Here is a 15,142-nt window from a genome sequence, read left to right on the forward strand (position 1 = left end):
GTCTAAATCTCTCTCTCGCTGTCATTCACTACACATTGTATGTGCTTAACCAGGCTTGGGTTATTATTCCCAGCCTCCCAACCAGAACATAGTAAAAAACTTCATTTAGCACCAAAAGGCCCAAACCTAACAATTGCATACGTACATAAATAGGTGACTACCATCAACTATCAAGATAACACACATGCATATGTGCATGCAAACACACATTTGCAGAGGTAAATGTCTGTGGAGTATTACTGTAGCAACAGACCATTAGCAACAGAAAGGCCAGACAATGGTGTGAGGCCCAGGGCTGAAGAGAAACGATGGCCAGCGATACGCATGCCAGCAACCACTACAATAGAGCCTTCAGAGGGGACGAATTCAGGACACACACACATGCAAACATGCTCTGTGGCGTCTGATGGTTGGGTTGAGCGTGCCTGGGAAGCACACATAAAGGAAGAAAAACAAGATTCAGAGATCTCCTTGTCGTTGTCTTGCAAACAGACTGAGAGTTGCCATAACAAATAGTCCAAGATGGCTATCCCAGCATTTTGCACTAGCCATCCATCCATTTTCTATACCACGTATCCTGCTCACATTCTAGAAAGTTCTATTCCTGTTTCACACCAGTTACCATCAAGTGGTACAATACAATTTGATTGCCATGGTCGTCTTTATTGGTAAACCCTAAACTGGATAGAGGCTTCAGTTCCTCCATGAGCTGTGTTGGTACAACGGTGATAGCATTAGCACCGTACACTGCCAGCCCAACAGCTTTCACAGCTTGTGACAACCTAAGAAAACTGAATCATATCAAACTGAACCAAACTTGTGATTCGTAATAGTTTCACGTTTACTTACGGAAGATAGACCATCCCAGAATGAAGCTTGGCTCCTTCCCAGAAACAGTCAAGAGGTGTGATGATGAGACAAGGATGAAGCTTTTCTATGATCTGTTCACACACGCATGCACACAAACAAATCAGGATTAGCTTAAACTCACACCCAAGAAGTCAGAAGTCACAAAAAGAGGTAAACTGAGCATTATTATGTTGTACATGAGATCATTAGCGTCTGCAGGGGGTCAGTCACATTTATGGCACCCCGCAAGGTTTGTGGTTAAAATGCTTTAACAGACATGCTAGGATAGAGTGATACGCATATCATACAAGTTTGATAATCATTAGAGAAATGGTCAATGACTTATGACCCATGAGTTGCTAAGTCCCTCTACCGCAAAGAAGTTTCGCTTGATGTTTTTCAACCAATGTTGCTCATATTTTACAGCCATGCACTTGCAGGTCCCCTAAAGGTGAGTACCAATTTTTTTTGGTAATTCAGTTAACACCCCTTTAGTTACAGTGGGTGTTCTGTAGAGCGCATTGACCTGTGTGAGAAATTTCAAGTCACTCAGACATATGTGATGTATTTGTCAAAAAAATATTAGCACAGGCAATTCAGTTGGGGCACATGTTTTGACACATTTGCACCTTACTACACAGTTAAGGAGTAGAAGAGTTGGCTTACACAAACACACACACCACGTAGTGTGTCCTAATTTTCACATGACTATATCTTATCTTTCCATCTTACCTGATCCATAAAATGTGTTTCTGTGACTAGTTCTCCTGATTTGTAGCATAAGTGTTCTAATTTCCATTGCCTGGGAAAAAAAAGGGAAATTAAGTCAGTGCACAGAAATTATTACATCAACTTGACATCTTGCAAGAGTTTGTGAGGGACTTGCATGCAGCCCATCTTTGCATGGATGGACTTGTGACTTCCAGTATGTCCATCACTAGGAGTATAGGATCAAAATGGTAAGCATATATGCTTGTGGACATTTACCGGTTATAAAGGTAGACATGAACTCTGCTGGCTCGCATGGCTGACTCCAGGTGCTGCAACAGTGCGTTCACCGTCAAAACGCTGGCTCCCTCCTCCCGTGGTGTCTGGATCATGAGCTGCGGGTTAAACATAGCCTCTTCGCCGATCTTCTGACGCGTGTACTTCAGTTCCTGGTTCACACGCCCGCCCACTGCCAGGAGAAGATAGTCAACGTTAAAATACGCAAAATTTCCCACTGCACATGAACTAACCATATGTGCTGCAGGTTGTGAGACATTTAGGATAACTCCTAATTCTGCACACTTTCATCAAACGACAGCCTGGCATCAACAATCTACAGCATACAGTGTATCCCACTGGGCATCATCCAACTGTTGCTGATACTAGCATGGGGGTTGTCCAACTAAACAATCAAATTTCAATAAAAAAAAGTTAGCTCCTTCTTGTATAATTTAAAAGTGACACAATGTACTTACACTATAGTCAATGGCCAATTTACTTTATTTGGTATGGCAATGAGATCCTATACAAGAGCTGTAGAAAAAAATGGCTTTACCAAGATAGTAGTGCTCAAGAGTAGGGGTGTGACAAAAAAAAAATCAATATGTGGAACTATCGCAATATTTAATCCTACGATGGATTATCGATACGCTATCGCCGTGTATTGTTTTTTTTTAAATCATTAAAATACAACCGCGAAAAAGGTCTTCGACCTTTCCTCAATAGTGAGCCGCCATATTACATATCATCTAGGGGGAGCTCTTTGCCAGAGTGGCAGAAAAATGGGTGGAAGTCACAGAAGAAGAAGAAAAAATAGCAGAAGAAAAAAACAAACAAATGCCGCCTTATGGCATCTATCGCAAGTCGGATGGTATGAGCATTTCAACTTCTTCCCAAAGGCGGTATTTTTCTATTTCTCGATTTCTACAGGTGTGACTAATAAGGTGACCCGAAAGTTCTCACACGCACGAGCACGCACACACGCACACACACACACATAAACGCCCGTATTAACACAGCCTGTAGCATGTGCTGCAACATCTGCAAGCGGAGAAATGATCCTTTGTTCTTGGTGCTGAGCCACAGTCATGTCCGCCTGGCTTTAACTTTATCAGCCTTGTATCTTCAACAAAAATACTTTGCTTGCGAGGCGAGCGTGTCAGACTTGGACGCCCGGGCAGACGAGCAACATCTCTCCAACAAATCCACATTTCGCCGCAAAAGAGGGTCAATGTCCGACTCAAATTTGCAGGCGGCTACAGTCGTGCCTGGACTACATGGACTGAATACGTGTGTGTGTGTGTGTGTGAGATAAAGACTGTGGCTGTCTTCCAAGCTTGTGCTCCCAGTAACAAGGTGGACTAAGCCCTGTGCGTGCGCCCTGAGCCTTCAGCTAGCCTGAGCTACAAAAGCGGCCTTTCAGGTCCTTCCACTGGCCGCCTACACCCCAGCACAGCCAAGCCACCCTGGCAAAGCCTCTCTCGCTCAAACACACACACATACGGATAAACGCATGCGACCGCACTCATGCAAACATGTCTGCAGCCTCAGTCCTAGAGAATCTCTAAATGGAGCGGACTGGAAAACTACAACTGGATTGAGTGGAGCACATAGTACCACCAGGTTTGAACAATCCTGATTGACAGCCATTGACATACCACTTTCAAGACATTTTCTCTTACATATTTGTTGTTTCCGCTTTCTTTTTGCTGTCATTTTGACACTGGTCCATGTCTTTGGTCTGTGTAGTGTTAACATTTGAGTTCAAGTGAACCAAACTGCACCAGAGTTCACTTGCAAGTGGGCCAAGACCCATCTCTCACGCGGTCTTGGTCAGCTTGTTTGGTGCACTGCAGGATTTGGATGACTGCGTTCACACTTGACCAAACAAACTGGACTATCAGAACAGAGTTTGTTTAACTGAACCAAACATGACAAGTGCGAACGCCATTTCTCTTACTTCAAATGAAGGAGAATCTTGAAAAATGACATTTTTCCCATTTCAGAACAGGTTAGATAGGTCCTTTCTTTAAAAAATAAAAGAAAGAAACTTAATAGAGTGGAACCTTGGTTATTGTCATTAATTCATTCCAGAAGGTCCAACTATAACAGAAACGTACGCTAACTGAATCAATTTTTCCCTACAGGAAATCATGTAAATCTGATTCATTTTTTCAGAAAGCTAAAAATGTTATGACAAAACACGTTTTTATAGTTTTACATGCAGAAAACTAGAAAATTAGAAATGAATATAAATACATATTCATGATGAATGAAAGAGATACATTAGCATTCAAGGTTACTTTTCCCTTCATTGAAAATGTGATTATCACGTATGTCACGTATGTACGTAAGTCATGCAAGTACATGTGCAGGTCGTTTCCATGCCATACAAGATGGAATTTGTACGCATTCACATTGACGGCAAACGCTCATAGCCACGACAGTGTGTGAAAAATCTGTAGCATTTTATTACGTATTAATCCAATTTAACAATGCAACTTGGTCCTTGCAAGCGGGCATAGATTGAATATTTGCAGCTCGTGCTAATGGCATGAAAGTTGAACATAAGCACGCCTGTTCTGCCAGGCCCGGACCACCCAGTTGGACGGAGAGAACAAAACGGGGAGAGGGGAGGCCATGTCTCCGGGCATTAGGAAAACACACTTGATTTCTTTTTATTCTGGACCCAAGCAGCATTCCCATCTGATCATGTCTACAGGCATGTTTATAATACTCATCATTAACAGCAGGCTTTGTCTAAGCCGAGTGACATGCAGCTCGAGCAGCTACATGACTAACTAACAGTTACCCTCCCGCCATCCAAGCAGCATGCATGGAACTGATTTGGATGCTGATGGTGCTGTAGCAAGCCAGCTTGTCTGATACACTCAACACTCCAAACGTTAAAGCTGACCCCCCAAGCTCTGTTCGAGTCGACTGCAAAGAGCAAATTGCATGAATATGGGAAGCCGCACATCCTATTAGCGTATGTGGAAAGGTTCAAGGAAAAAAGGTGTCGGGCCGTCTTGAGGACCGTCACCCCAAAGAGCGGTCAGAAAAGGACGGGACAAGTCAAAGGAATGCACTCGCTTGACAGGAAACAGCACATTATGGCCTCGGGCTCAGAGAATTCCACACTTCACGAGGTTACAGCGTTTTTGGGGTCAACACACGCGTAGCCTCAGGGTGAAATTAACACCCCAGCTGGACCAAGAAAATGTGTGGGGAGTGAGTGTGTGTGTGTGTGTGTGTGAAAGAGTGTACACACAGCTGTGTTTCCTGAGTGACACACATTCCCATATTCCTTCTCCTCAGCAAAACTGGTTGACCCAAGTGTGTGTCGGCATCTTAAAAGGAGTCTTATACCTTCTTATGCCATCAATGTAATTATAGTGTAACACTTCCCCATACATTATTGGGATTCAACTGGTGGTCCACGGGCCACATCCGGCCTACCAGGCCTTTTCATTTGGCCCGCCAAACTTAACCCAAATAATGCAGGCCATTCAGTTGTTGCCTCCACTCTACAAGGGGCAACAGTGAAGTGTGAGCGTCACAAGGAAGCAGCAGTAGTGGAAGATGACTCACATTTAAACAAATATGGCGCCGCAAACTTAAAAAAAGAAAAGCGGATACTGAAAATTGGACTTGTAACGCGCTGGACTACAAAATATGCATTTGCCAAAAATACAGTGGAGAAGCTGATGTGTTTACATTGTCTGGACATAAACACTGTTTGGAAGGGATATAACCTGCAGAGGAAATTTCAGAAGAAAGGCAGTCCATCCCCTGGGTTCGGACACATGCACGCATAAATTAAAAACTTTGAAAGACAACTATTAGCAAAGCCGGATTCTCTTTTCTCGGTTCTGCTCCACACAACAGAAGGCAACAATAGCTGCCCTCCGGGTAGCATGCATCCTTGCTAACAAGCCATTCACCAACACAGAGGTGAGGAACGACTGCATGCTGGCTTCTATAAACCAAAAGTGGTATATGATGACCAAATTAAAAACCAAGTCATTTATTGAACTTTTACTTTTACCAGAAAAACTGCTGGGATGCAACTTTTTTTTTGTTATTTGCACATTTAGTCTACTTCAAATACTGCACGATGCAACTTATTTGATACATTACTGTTTTATTAACTTGAAATACTGCTGTGATGTACCTTATTTTGGTTAAATACACTTTTGTGTGACTGTAATTTCCAGACTATTGAGTGCACGGCTATATTAGCCACACCCACTAAATTTAAAGAGAAAACAAGACTTGTACATATATAGGCCACACTTGTCTATAAGCCACATGTGTCCACGTCGTAACATGGGGTATTTAGTACACATGAAAATTTTACGCAGTTTTTTAAAAAACTTTTGATTAAATAAATGCTTTTTTCCGAACAGTGCGTGTAAATGGCTAGTTAAACAGTAGCCTGGGAACTAAAACCACTAAATTCCTTCATCACATACCCTGTCAGTCTCTCTCCCTTTCGTTGTCGCTCTCGGCCTCTTTTGTCTCAAGGCATATTAGCCCTTTAGCTTGAGTTGTCCTCTTCCTCACACAGTAGTCCAGCTTTTTGAAACCCCTTGTGATAGTGTAGCGTCCGTGGTGTAGGGCGACTAAAGTCACTTTTTAACAAGACAAAAACTCACAAACTTGTACTTTTTTGAAGTGGACGTGTTGGCACCGAATGCCAGGTTAAACTAGACCCCTCCGCTCCCTCGGACTTGTTTTCAAGGTATGTTTAGATGACTTTGATATGGGAGAGCTCCCCCCCCCCAAAACACGTTTGGAATGAACTAGAACTAGAGATGGCAAGCCTGCAGGCCCTCTCTCAGGTCCAATATGGGTAACCTCTGACCTCACACTATATCATCGTATCCCTGTCCCATTACTTTTGTTCATATAGTGTAAATCAATGCATCCTGAACCAGAGATGAAGATCCTGCTCTAACCGTTAGACGAGGGAAGAGAAGCCAGCATGTTGCATAACATTAACCCCTGCTCCCCTCTCAAATGGAGGGAGAAAAAGTGGGTTTCTAAGGAGTGCCCCCCTTTCCCGCCCTCCCGCCTTCCTTTCAGCTATAAACCCCCAAATCCCCCCTCCCCTATACTCCTTTTTACTCTCTCGCACTTTTTTTGGGCTTTATTCAAGGCCGGCCTGTGATTGGCCAGATCATGATGGCGATCAGCCCGGCCCCTCTGTCAGTCTGCTCACCCCCACCCCAACTTCTGCAGCCCCACGCCCTTGCATGCACATCTTGCATGCTTGACAACCAAAGCGTCGCACACAAACAATCAGCAGCGAGAAAACTCTAGCGTGTAGTGTGAAGAATAAAACAGGCGCCTTCCACAGGAAATAAGCATTACCTTACCATATAATTGCAATAATTACCCAACAATACTACAGTATATGACACACTGACTGACTTCATGCAAGCAAATTCACTGGACGTGAGCGCATTCTATTAAAATGTGGGGCCACGTGTGCCTGTACTGTATACGGACGTACACATGTGTACGTCTGTGGGTGTGCGTGTGTGTGTGTGCAGAGAAAGGATTAGCTGGATTAGGGCCCCTATCAGCAGAAACCCCCTGTGGCGGGGAGGAAGCCCTCCCCCAAACACCAGGTCATCTCTTCGCCACCACCAAGCATCAAGAGGCGACCTCCCATGCCCTAAGCCACAGAAAATGTGCACATGTGTCAGCAATGTGAGGAGGTGAAATAGGCTTTTCAATCACGCCATTAAAAATGATAGTACGTAATATGTATGTGTGATGTGACTAAAAGGGCCCTGCAATAAAAATACACACGAGTGGAATTGTCTGTCCACATATAAAACCCATTTACAGGCTGTTTTGCTCATTTGGGCCAATCAGAAGCATAATAAAGAAACTACAGCTGACTTTGTTGTGCATTGTAACACCTCAGTTCATCAATATAGTGAGATAGTAGATGTACTATGACGTGTTACGTCAGTGTTCCCCCTAATTTTTCAAGTGTCTGAACATACATACAAATGACCGAAGCATTATATAGTTATATAGTCCTGTGGGTGGCAGAAGTGAGCATTACAAACTGGTGCAAAAAAAAAAAAAGACTGATGCTACCTGACATATTTTAAATAGAATGTAAACGAACCAGTCAGGTTTTGGCTCAACTTTAACTTTTTAAAAAATGCGGGTCAAAGGAGGTAGAAACATGTTTTCTTGAATGTATTTGTTGTGTGACACTGGAATTTGACATACTATGTGGTTGATAAGCCAAACTGTGTGTCAAACAAACCACAGTGACAAGAAAAATCACTACTAAATCCCATCTCCGCTCAGGTATGGTTTACCACAGGAAATCCTCAACACGTGTCTCCTGCCCATTTGAGTCCTTCCTGCCTTTAAAACCTCTCAGCTGCTGCCACCAATCACCTCACACAGTTTTGATCATTGAGAAGAACTCCCCCGCTCCTGTTCTTCCTCAGCTAGTAGACTACCTTCCGCCACCATCTGCTGTCTCTTTCTGTCAGCCCGTCTAGGCTCCTTGTGGTCATGTATGTCATTATTATTTTTGAAATGAGCTCTGCAGCTTCTTCCTACCCCTTTTCGGACACAAAGAAGTATGCAAGTGCAACCATATTATTTTCCTTAATGTCATTAATGTTAAGCATGTTCGAAATACAGTGGAAAAGTGTCACGGGGTCAAAAAAATAATGTACACCTCTAGCCGGTGCTATTCGCTTGCAAAGCCACCATGAGGTGCATGCCACGTTTATGGGCGACTTGGTCAAGCTTGAGCGTGAGGGGAAGGACATTGACTTAATGTTCCGTCTGTCTGACACACAGCTAGATAGCCTTTATACCTTCTGTAGAAGAGTGCAGCATAAAGAGAAAGCACACGTTTGTGTTGCGTGAGGGAATTCCGCCCATAATGCAAACTAGCAGGTGTACTATGACAATACTGGAAGGCGTTTCATGTACAGCTACAGAAGAAATGGTCCTCCTATTGTTATGAAACGTACCTACTGAATGTTGAATTGTAGCAATTGGACTCGCTTCGTTTTACAGTTCTTGTCTTACTTTGTCATACTGCTGTCATAGATAAACAACTATGAAATAGGCGTGAAATGTAGTGGTGATTTTGACACAATTTTGACATGCCCCCACTTAGTTTTCTTAACTGACACCATCTTGGTTGTGAATAGGCCTGTCAAGATAACACATTTTGCTGGACGATAATTGTCCTCCACATTATTGCAGATAAACAATATTTTTGTCAACATTATTATTATTTTCATTAAAGTAATGATGATATGTGGCATAGTAATGGCAGTACAACATATCAAAAGCAACTTTGTCAAGGGAATATAACATTGTAACTGGAATGTCAATAGCTTTTAATTCAAATAAATAAATTAAACAAACAACCTAATAAATTAAACAAACAAAAAAAGACAGAAAAACTCCAATGAACATAAAATGGACTCAGTCTCTTTTAAATCACAATAAATCACAATATTTCTGATTTTGAATCAGTGTCGCTTTCGTTATTGTCTAATTGACCAAAAATGGAGAAATAACCCAGAAATACTCTGACGTTCACATTGTGTGTCAATGCAGATGTCAGCTCATTTGCATATACATTTCCTTGATTAACTTAGAGCACCATGCGTGTGGAATTTGCTGTTTACGTTTAATGAGGTGTAACATTTTGTCAGAGTTTGGTTAAAGTTCATATTTTGGATGCAACAAAATGTGTGTTACACTTTGGGAATCGGCTGAAACATAACGTCCAGCGTTTTGTATTAGGTATTTCATTGTCTTTGTCACAAACTTTTTCATGTCACAGAAAAACGATACGCAAACAGGCTTAAATTGACATCAGATCGTGTTTTATACACAACAGGCACAAAGAAAGTATTCGATCGTGTAGCGCACAACACCGAGCTACCGAGTACACACAGAGTGCTGCTGCTGTGTGTGCGCTCGCTTCAGTCCCGCCTCTCGTCACTGAGACAAAGAGACTGAATGACTGACAGGAGGGTTCACTCACTCTGTTCATTCCGCTATAGAACCAATGCATCCTGCTGTTGGGAGAGATGCACAGAGTGAAACATCTTATCATGCAGCCTGTTTGGTAAAGAGAGAGGAGGAAAACAACCACGTATGCACATGTCAATATATCGAGACCGGCAAAATTTGCGACTTTGTTTTTATTTATCATGCAATTAATTGATTTATTGATTATTGTGACAGGCCTAGTTGTGCTGCCACTGACAGACTACGTTCCGGGAACCAGATTCAAACGCATGCAACCATGAGCTCACACCAAAACCAAGACGGTGACAAACATATTCACACACAATAACACAATGATAATATTCACTGATATTATGTTGTGATATCTACGATATCACACACACAAACAAAAATGTCCACCAGTATGTGTCAGTATATGACACAGACACTTCAAAATGAAAGACCAGTTAGCCCTAGAATGAAACCCTATAGTATTATTCTAAGCTTCATAGACTAGATCTAGAAAAAAGATCAGATCAACTGCAAGACAGGCTAGAAAGACGAGTGGCTGCAAGCAATGCTGTTATACAACACTTACAGGTGACATCGGCTGGAAAAGATGTCACCATCGGCTGGTGGTGGACCTTGGACAAATTTATTGGACAGAAGCCCGCACTCACCCCCCCCCCCCAAAAAAAAGAGTGTGTTGTAGCTTTGAATGTGGGCTCACCAATGCAGGTGTGCACACAGCCGCAAATATGTGATGAAAGCCCTCACTGAGAGCCGAGACCCCATCTGACCCAGGGTGAAGCCCACCCTCCCTAGTCTTTTACTCCCCCCTTTTCAGAGAAGAGGGGCCTGCCACACAGAACAGAAAAAAACTATGTAGCAAGAAAGGTTAGATTACAATCAAATATAAAAGTGTAAGAGTGGTAGAAGTGGAGTGCTGTGACATGCATGTGGTGCCTCCATGTGCGGCAATTCCCCCTGAGCCCAGTCCAACAACCCCTCCACACATACTAACTCCCTGCATTAACATATGTATGGCTCCCCCTCGCCCCTGATTATGCTAATCACCTGTCCGGCCTCTGCAGTCCCTGAAATGGGTGTATTTAGCAGTCGGCTGGCTCCCAATGCAGCCTGAGGTGTACATTCACACACTTCTCAATGGGCAGATTCTTCCACGTTGCTGCCTTCATTCAGGTCTTACTCAAACCCCCCCCCTTAAAATCCCTCCAAAAAAAACATTCAAGGCCAATGGATTCACCAAGCACTGGATGAAGCAGTAGATGAAGAAAATGCAGCGGTCGGCGTACAATTAGAAATAACTGTGGTGTATCTGACTGAATAATTCAATCATGAGAAAATCCTGCACTCAAGCTCCATTGGGAAAAACAGACCTTTTTCCCATACCTCGTATCGGCATCTATCAAATTCAAGGCAGGCAAGCCACGCCCCCCTCTTGCAACTAGTGCCCTCTGATTGGCCGGCAGACCTCGGTCAGGGCGGGCAATCTCCACAAGCCATCTCCCCGTCATTTCCTGGAAAGATGGTCCCCGTGATTACAGGTATCCCCGAGTGGCACATTCCTAAAGAGTGTGCAAAGTCCGCGGAGCAGGAGGAAGCTGAAGGACAGATTGTTTTCATTTTTTCAAGTTCAAGTGACAAGTTGCCGTGGTTACCTCAGCCATTGTGAATTTATGAGTCACTTTGAGTTCACACTGGTGGACCAGTGTGATACCCTTTACAGGTTTTTTTTAAATGGTGTCCGATATTGGCTTTTTTGCCAATAACCGATGCCGATATTGTCCAACTCTCAATTTCCGATTCCGATATGTGTAACATCACATATCTTTTTCTTGAGTAAAATTGTTGTCAAGTACCAATACTCTTAAATGAGTACAGTTGTTTTGTTGGCTTCTCCACCCATCTCTGAGTACATAATGAATGTATTACATATTTTATATAAGAATATATTTGTGCCTTGATTTATGTTGTTTTTGGAAAGATTTTATTTATTTTTAGTTAGAAGGGGTATTGTTTAAAATACATACATTTTCTGAATATTATTTTGATTGATAACTTTCATGTTCTTATTTTATATTCTTATTATATTCTTAGATATTCTTATCTACGATCTACTCCATATATGTGGGATCAATAAAGTTCTTATGTTAGCAATCAGAGAAGATCAAATACATTGTTTTTGGTGCCTAACTGTTTCCCAAGTATATTAGTGTGTGTGTGAATACATTAACTTAAATTTCATTGTAGAAAGGCGCTTTATGAAAGTAAGTACAATGATTTATTTGTATTCACTTACAGCGCAGCCTTGCCACACCCAATATGGCAGCGACGTTGACGTAAGGCTCAGCGCTCGATGCTGCATCTACAAGTATGGTTTTGACAGCAGCACTTCCTGGTTCCCAGCATGCTTTGCTGTACTGTTGTTGTAAATGGCTGCTAAGTTACATGTTTAGGGCTCATATAGCTGTTGATTATTCAGCATTATTCGTTGGTAGTGTCTTGTCTGTTGTTATCAGCCTATTATGTTGCTGTGTAATGTTTTTGGGTTTTTTTTTAAGCTCTTTCGTTATAGAAATGTGTCCACGATAAAGAGTATAAATTGAGAGTCCAGAGTTTTGATAGCACAGGTGTATCCAACTAGCAGCAATATTAAAACTACTTTGACAAAAAAAAAAGAGAGGAGAGCTATTTTATGTGCCAACATTTAATTGTACTTTATTTACAAAGCACATCCCACAAAATGACTAAGAGGTGAAGCAAATGTTCTTTGGTGAGCTACCCAACATCAGCTGCCAGCTGGTGAGCTACTGCTATCTTGGGAGCTACCTGTTGGAGTGTGATAGCATCACTGTCTAAAGCTGGACACTACGTGTTTGCTGAACAACTTAGTCACACATCTAGTGTTTTGAAGACAAGCCATAAGTATTATAATGAGAGCAAGATTGTTAAGTGACACTTTAAAAAGTAAGTTAGCCTCGCCGTGATCTAGCTAACTACCGCTAGAGATGCAGTGTAAAATGGGTTAAAGACGCCAAAAAGTCGAATGAGACTGAAACGTGAGCGGTCACACACGCTGGCATAGACAGGCCTCGCGTGTGACAAGCTGTCGTCAATTGACTACACATTTTATGGACTACGGACTACTTTTGATTTGCATGATAATAAGCAACAAAGTGAACGTCAACGCAACACGCGAGTGCCACAACATGAGCAAGTGCCGACACGGCAGACAGGTGATTCCGGTGCATGTTCATTAAAATAAAGCACTGTGAAAGATTTTTATGATATTTAAAATAGTTTTCAAACAAATTGTGGTCAATATAAATAATAAGCTGTGTATGTATCGATATAGCATATACAGTATATACATTCACACAATATATTACTTTAAATTGTTTTCAAGTTTAAAAAAAAAAAAATCATTTTTAAGGTATGGCAGCCTTTATTTTGTAGTGGCGGGCCGCTGTGATCAATTACGTGTTGTGGAAACCCTGGTCCATTTACGACTGATGAACAAAACCTACAAAAAATAGCTCAGAAGTACAAACCATGGCTCCAAGGGGTTACCCCCCTGGTCGTCTATGGCAAACTTTTTTGCACTTTTCAGTCGTCTTCTCCGCAACAGCGAGAATTCCCACACGATCGACGCCATGTTTGTTCCAAGTAAGCTTAGGGGAAGTTAGGACAGGCCGTTTGCAGAAAAGAAGCGCTTGATTTGCTCTCACGCTAACCCACCTAAAGCACAGGTAATCCTGCCTCAATGGAGGTTTTTTTTTTGTTTGTTTGTTTGTTTTTTTAATCGGTTATCAAAGCTATTACTTAATGTTACCAGATTTATCGGTACCAACATTTACGCATACATATGCCAAAGTATATTTAAAATCAACACTTTTATGTTGATCATTGGACAGAATAAAACTGGTGTCGGTAAGGCAATATTGGACATGTTCTGCTGTGAGATATACTTTATATATGAGATAATGGTACACAATTGAATAAAATGACAACGTTACATGTTAAACACAGGAAGCAAATAAACAGTAACTGCTGAGACGCAGAGAAGGCAGAAGATAATTAAGCTCTGATTCTTCCAATGTTGAATTGTGCAAGAAATAAACTCAACCATTACCATAAAACCAAGACACACTGTTTCATTTTGGTAGTTTTAACAGTATATTTCTTGATGGAAATGTGTTTGAATAACACAGAATATTCACTATTTAGTACCAATAACACTGGCAATCATACACACAGGGTCGCACACACACGTTGCCCCTGCTTGAACGCCTCGATCGCACGCGCTAACAAAACTTGTGCGACACAGGAAAAGTTTTTGTATCTGTAAATCTTTATTATGCCGTGCGTGTGCATGTGTGGTATCGTTGTACATGTTGTAGCTGCCAGATTCTATGACGCCTTTCTGCAGGAATTACGATCAACTGAATGAGTGTGTGTGCGTGTGTGCCCTGAGGGGGGGCTGGAGGGCGTCCAAAGACTTTATAGTATATGCGTGCATTGCATTGAAAAAGTACAGTTTCGATGGTGCGGTGGAGGTACAAAAAACACTGCCGCTACTATGCTCCAGCTACAAACACACTCGCCCTCTGCTGTTTGTGGCTTTCTCCACCCCTCTGGCAGTCAGTGCTGGGAGGGAGGAAAGGGGAAGCGGGAGGGAAGGAGGGAGGGAAGGAGGGAGGCCAGACCACCCTGCTCTCATGGCAGGCCTGAGTGTTTACATTGCCGTGGCTCACTCTGTAATACATCTGGCATTCTGAGGCCACTCTCTCCAGCCAGGGATAGGGGAATCAAGGAGGGAGAAGTGGGGTGGGGGTGGTGGGGTAAAAGAGAGAGACCTTTCTGGCATAGAGAAGGAGAACGAGCAAGAGAGGGAGGGAAAAAGGGAGGAGGGTAATTCTCTGCACAGCACTCCTGTGCTCGGTCATTCGCAGGCCTCTGCTATTTGAATAAGAGCGCCTGGAAGAATGCACAATGTAAACAGAGGACTCGGAGGCATCTCAGGGTGTCATTTGTGAATGAATATGGGTCCACCTTGCACTACACACACACAGCACTTACAAAAGAAATAGTATTTCACATAATGTACACAAAGCTGCTTTCAAATTAGCTTCAAACATGGCGTCGTCGTCACACGTGTATTACACTAAATCCCTCACCAGCTAGTCTGTAGTTTTCATCGAGCCGTAAAGTTGAACACAACACCACTGGAATCTTATCCACACTATAGTACACTACGCTAAATACT

General features: G+C 42.5%; 1 protein-coding gene across 4 annotated transcripts in view; it reads right to left on the bottom strand.

The window, feature by feature from the left end:
* Positions 1–15,142, bottom strand: part of ptch1 (patched 1) — a 60,254-nt gene that overhangs the window by 34,964 nt on the left and 10,148 nt on the right. For 3 of the 4 annotated variants that reach the window (XM_054772693.1, XM_054772692.1, XM_054772695.1), the window contains 3 exons: positions 1,837–2,026; positions 1,582–1,651; positions 850–941 (listed from right to left, as the gene is read on the bottom strand). In XM_054772693.1, coding sequence (XP_054628668.1) covers positions 850–941; positions 1,582–1,651; positions 1,837–2,026 — 352 coding nt within the window. Of the gene's footprint in view, positions 1–849; positions 942–1,581; positions 1,652–1,735; positions 1,787–1,836; positions 2,027–15,142 lie in introns of those variants that run through there. The other variant, XM_054772694.1, reaches the window with a different exon arrangement.

This window comes from Dunckerocampus dactyliophorus, chromosome 4, assembly GCF_027744805.1.
Source record: "Dunckerocampus dactyliophorus isolate RoL2022-P2 chromosome 4, RoL_Ddac_1.1, whole genome shotgun sequence".
Classification (NCBI taxonomy): Eukaryota; Metazoa; Chordata; class Actinopteri; order Syngnathiformes; family Syngnathidae; genus Dunckerocampus; species Dunckerocampus dactyliophorus.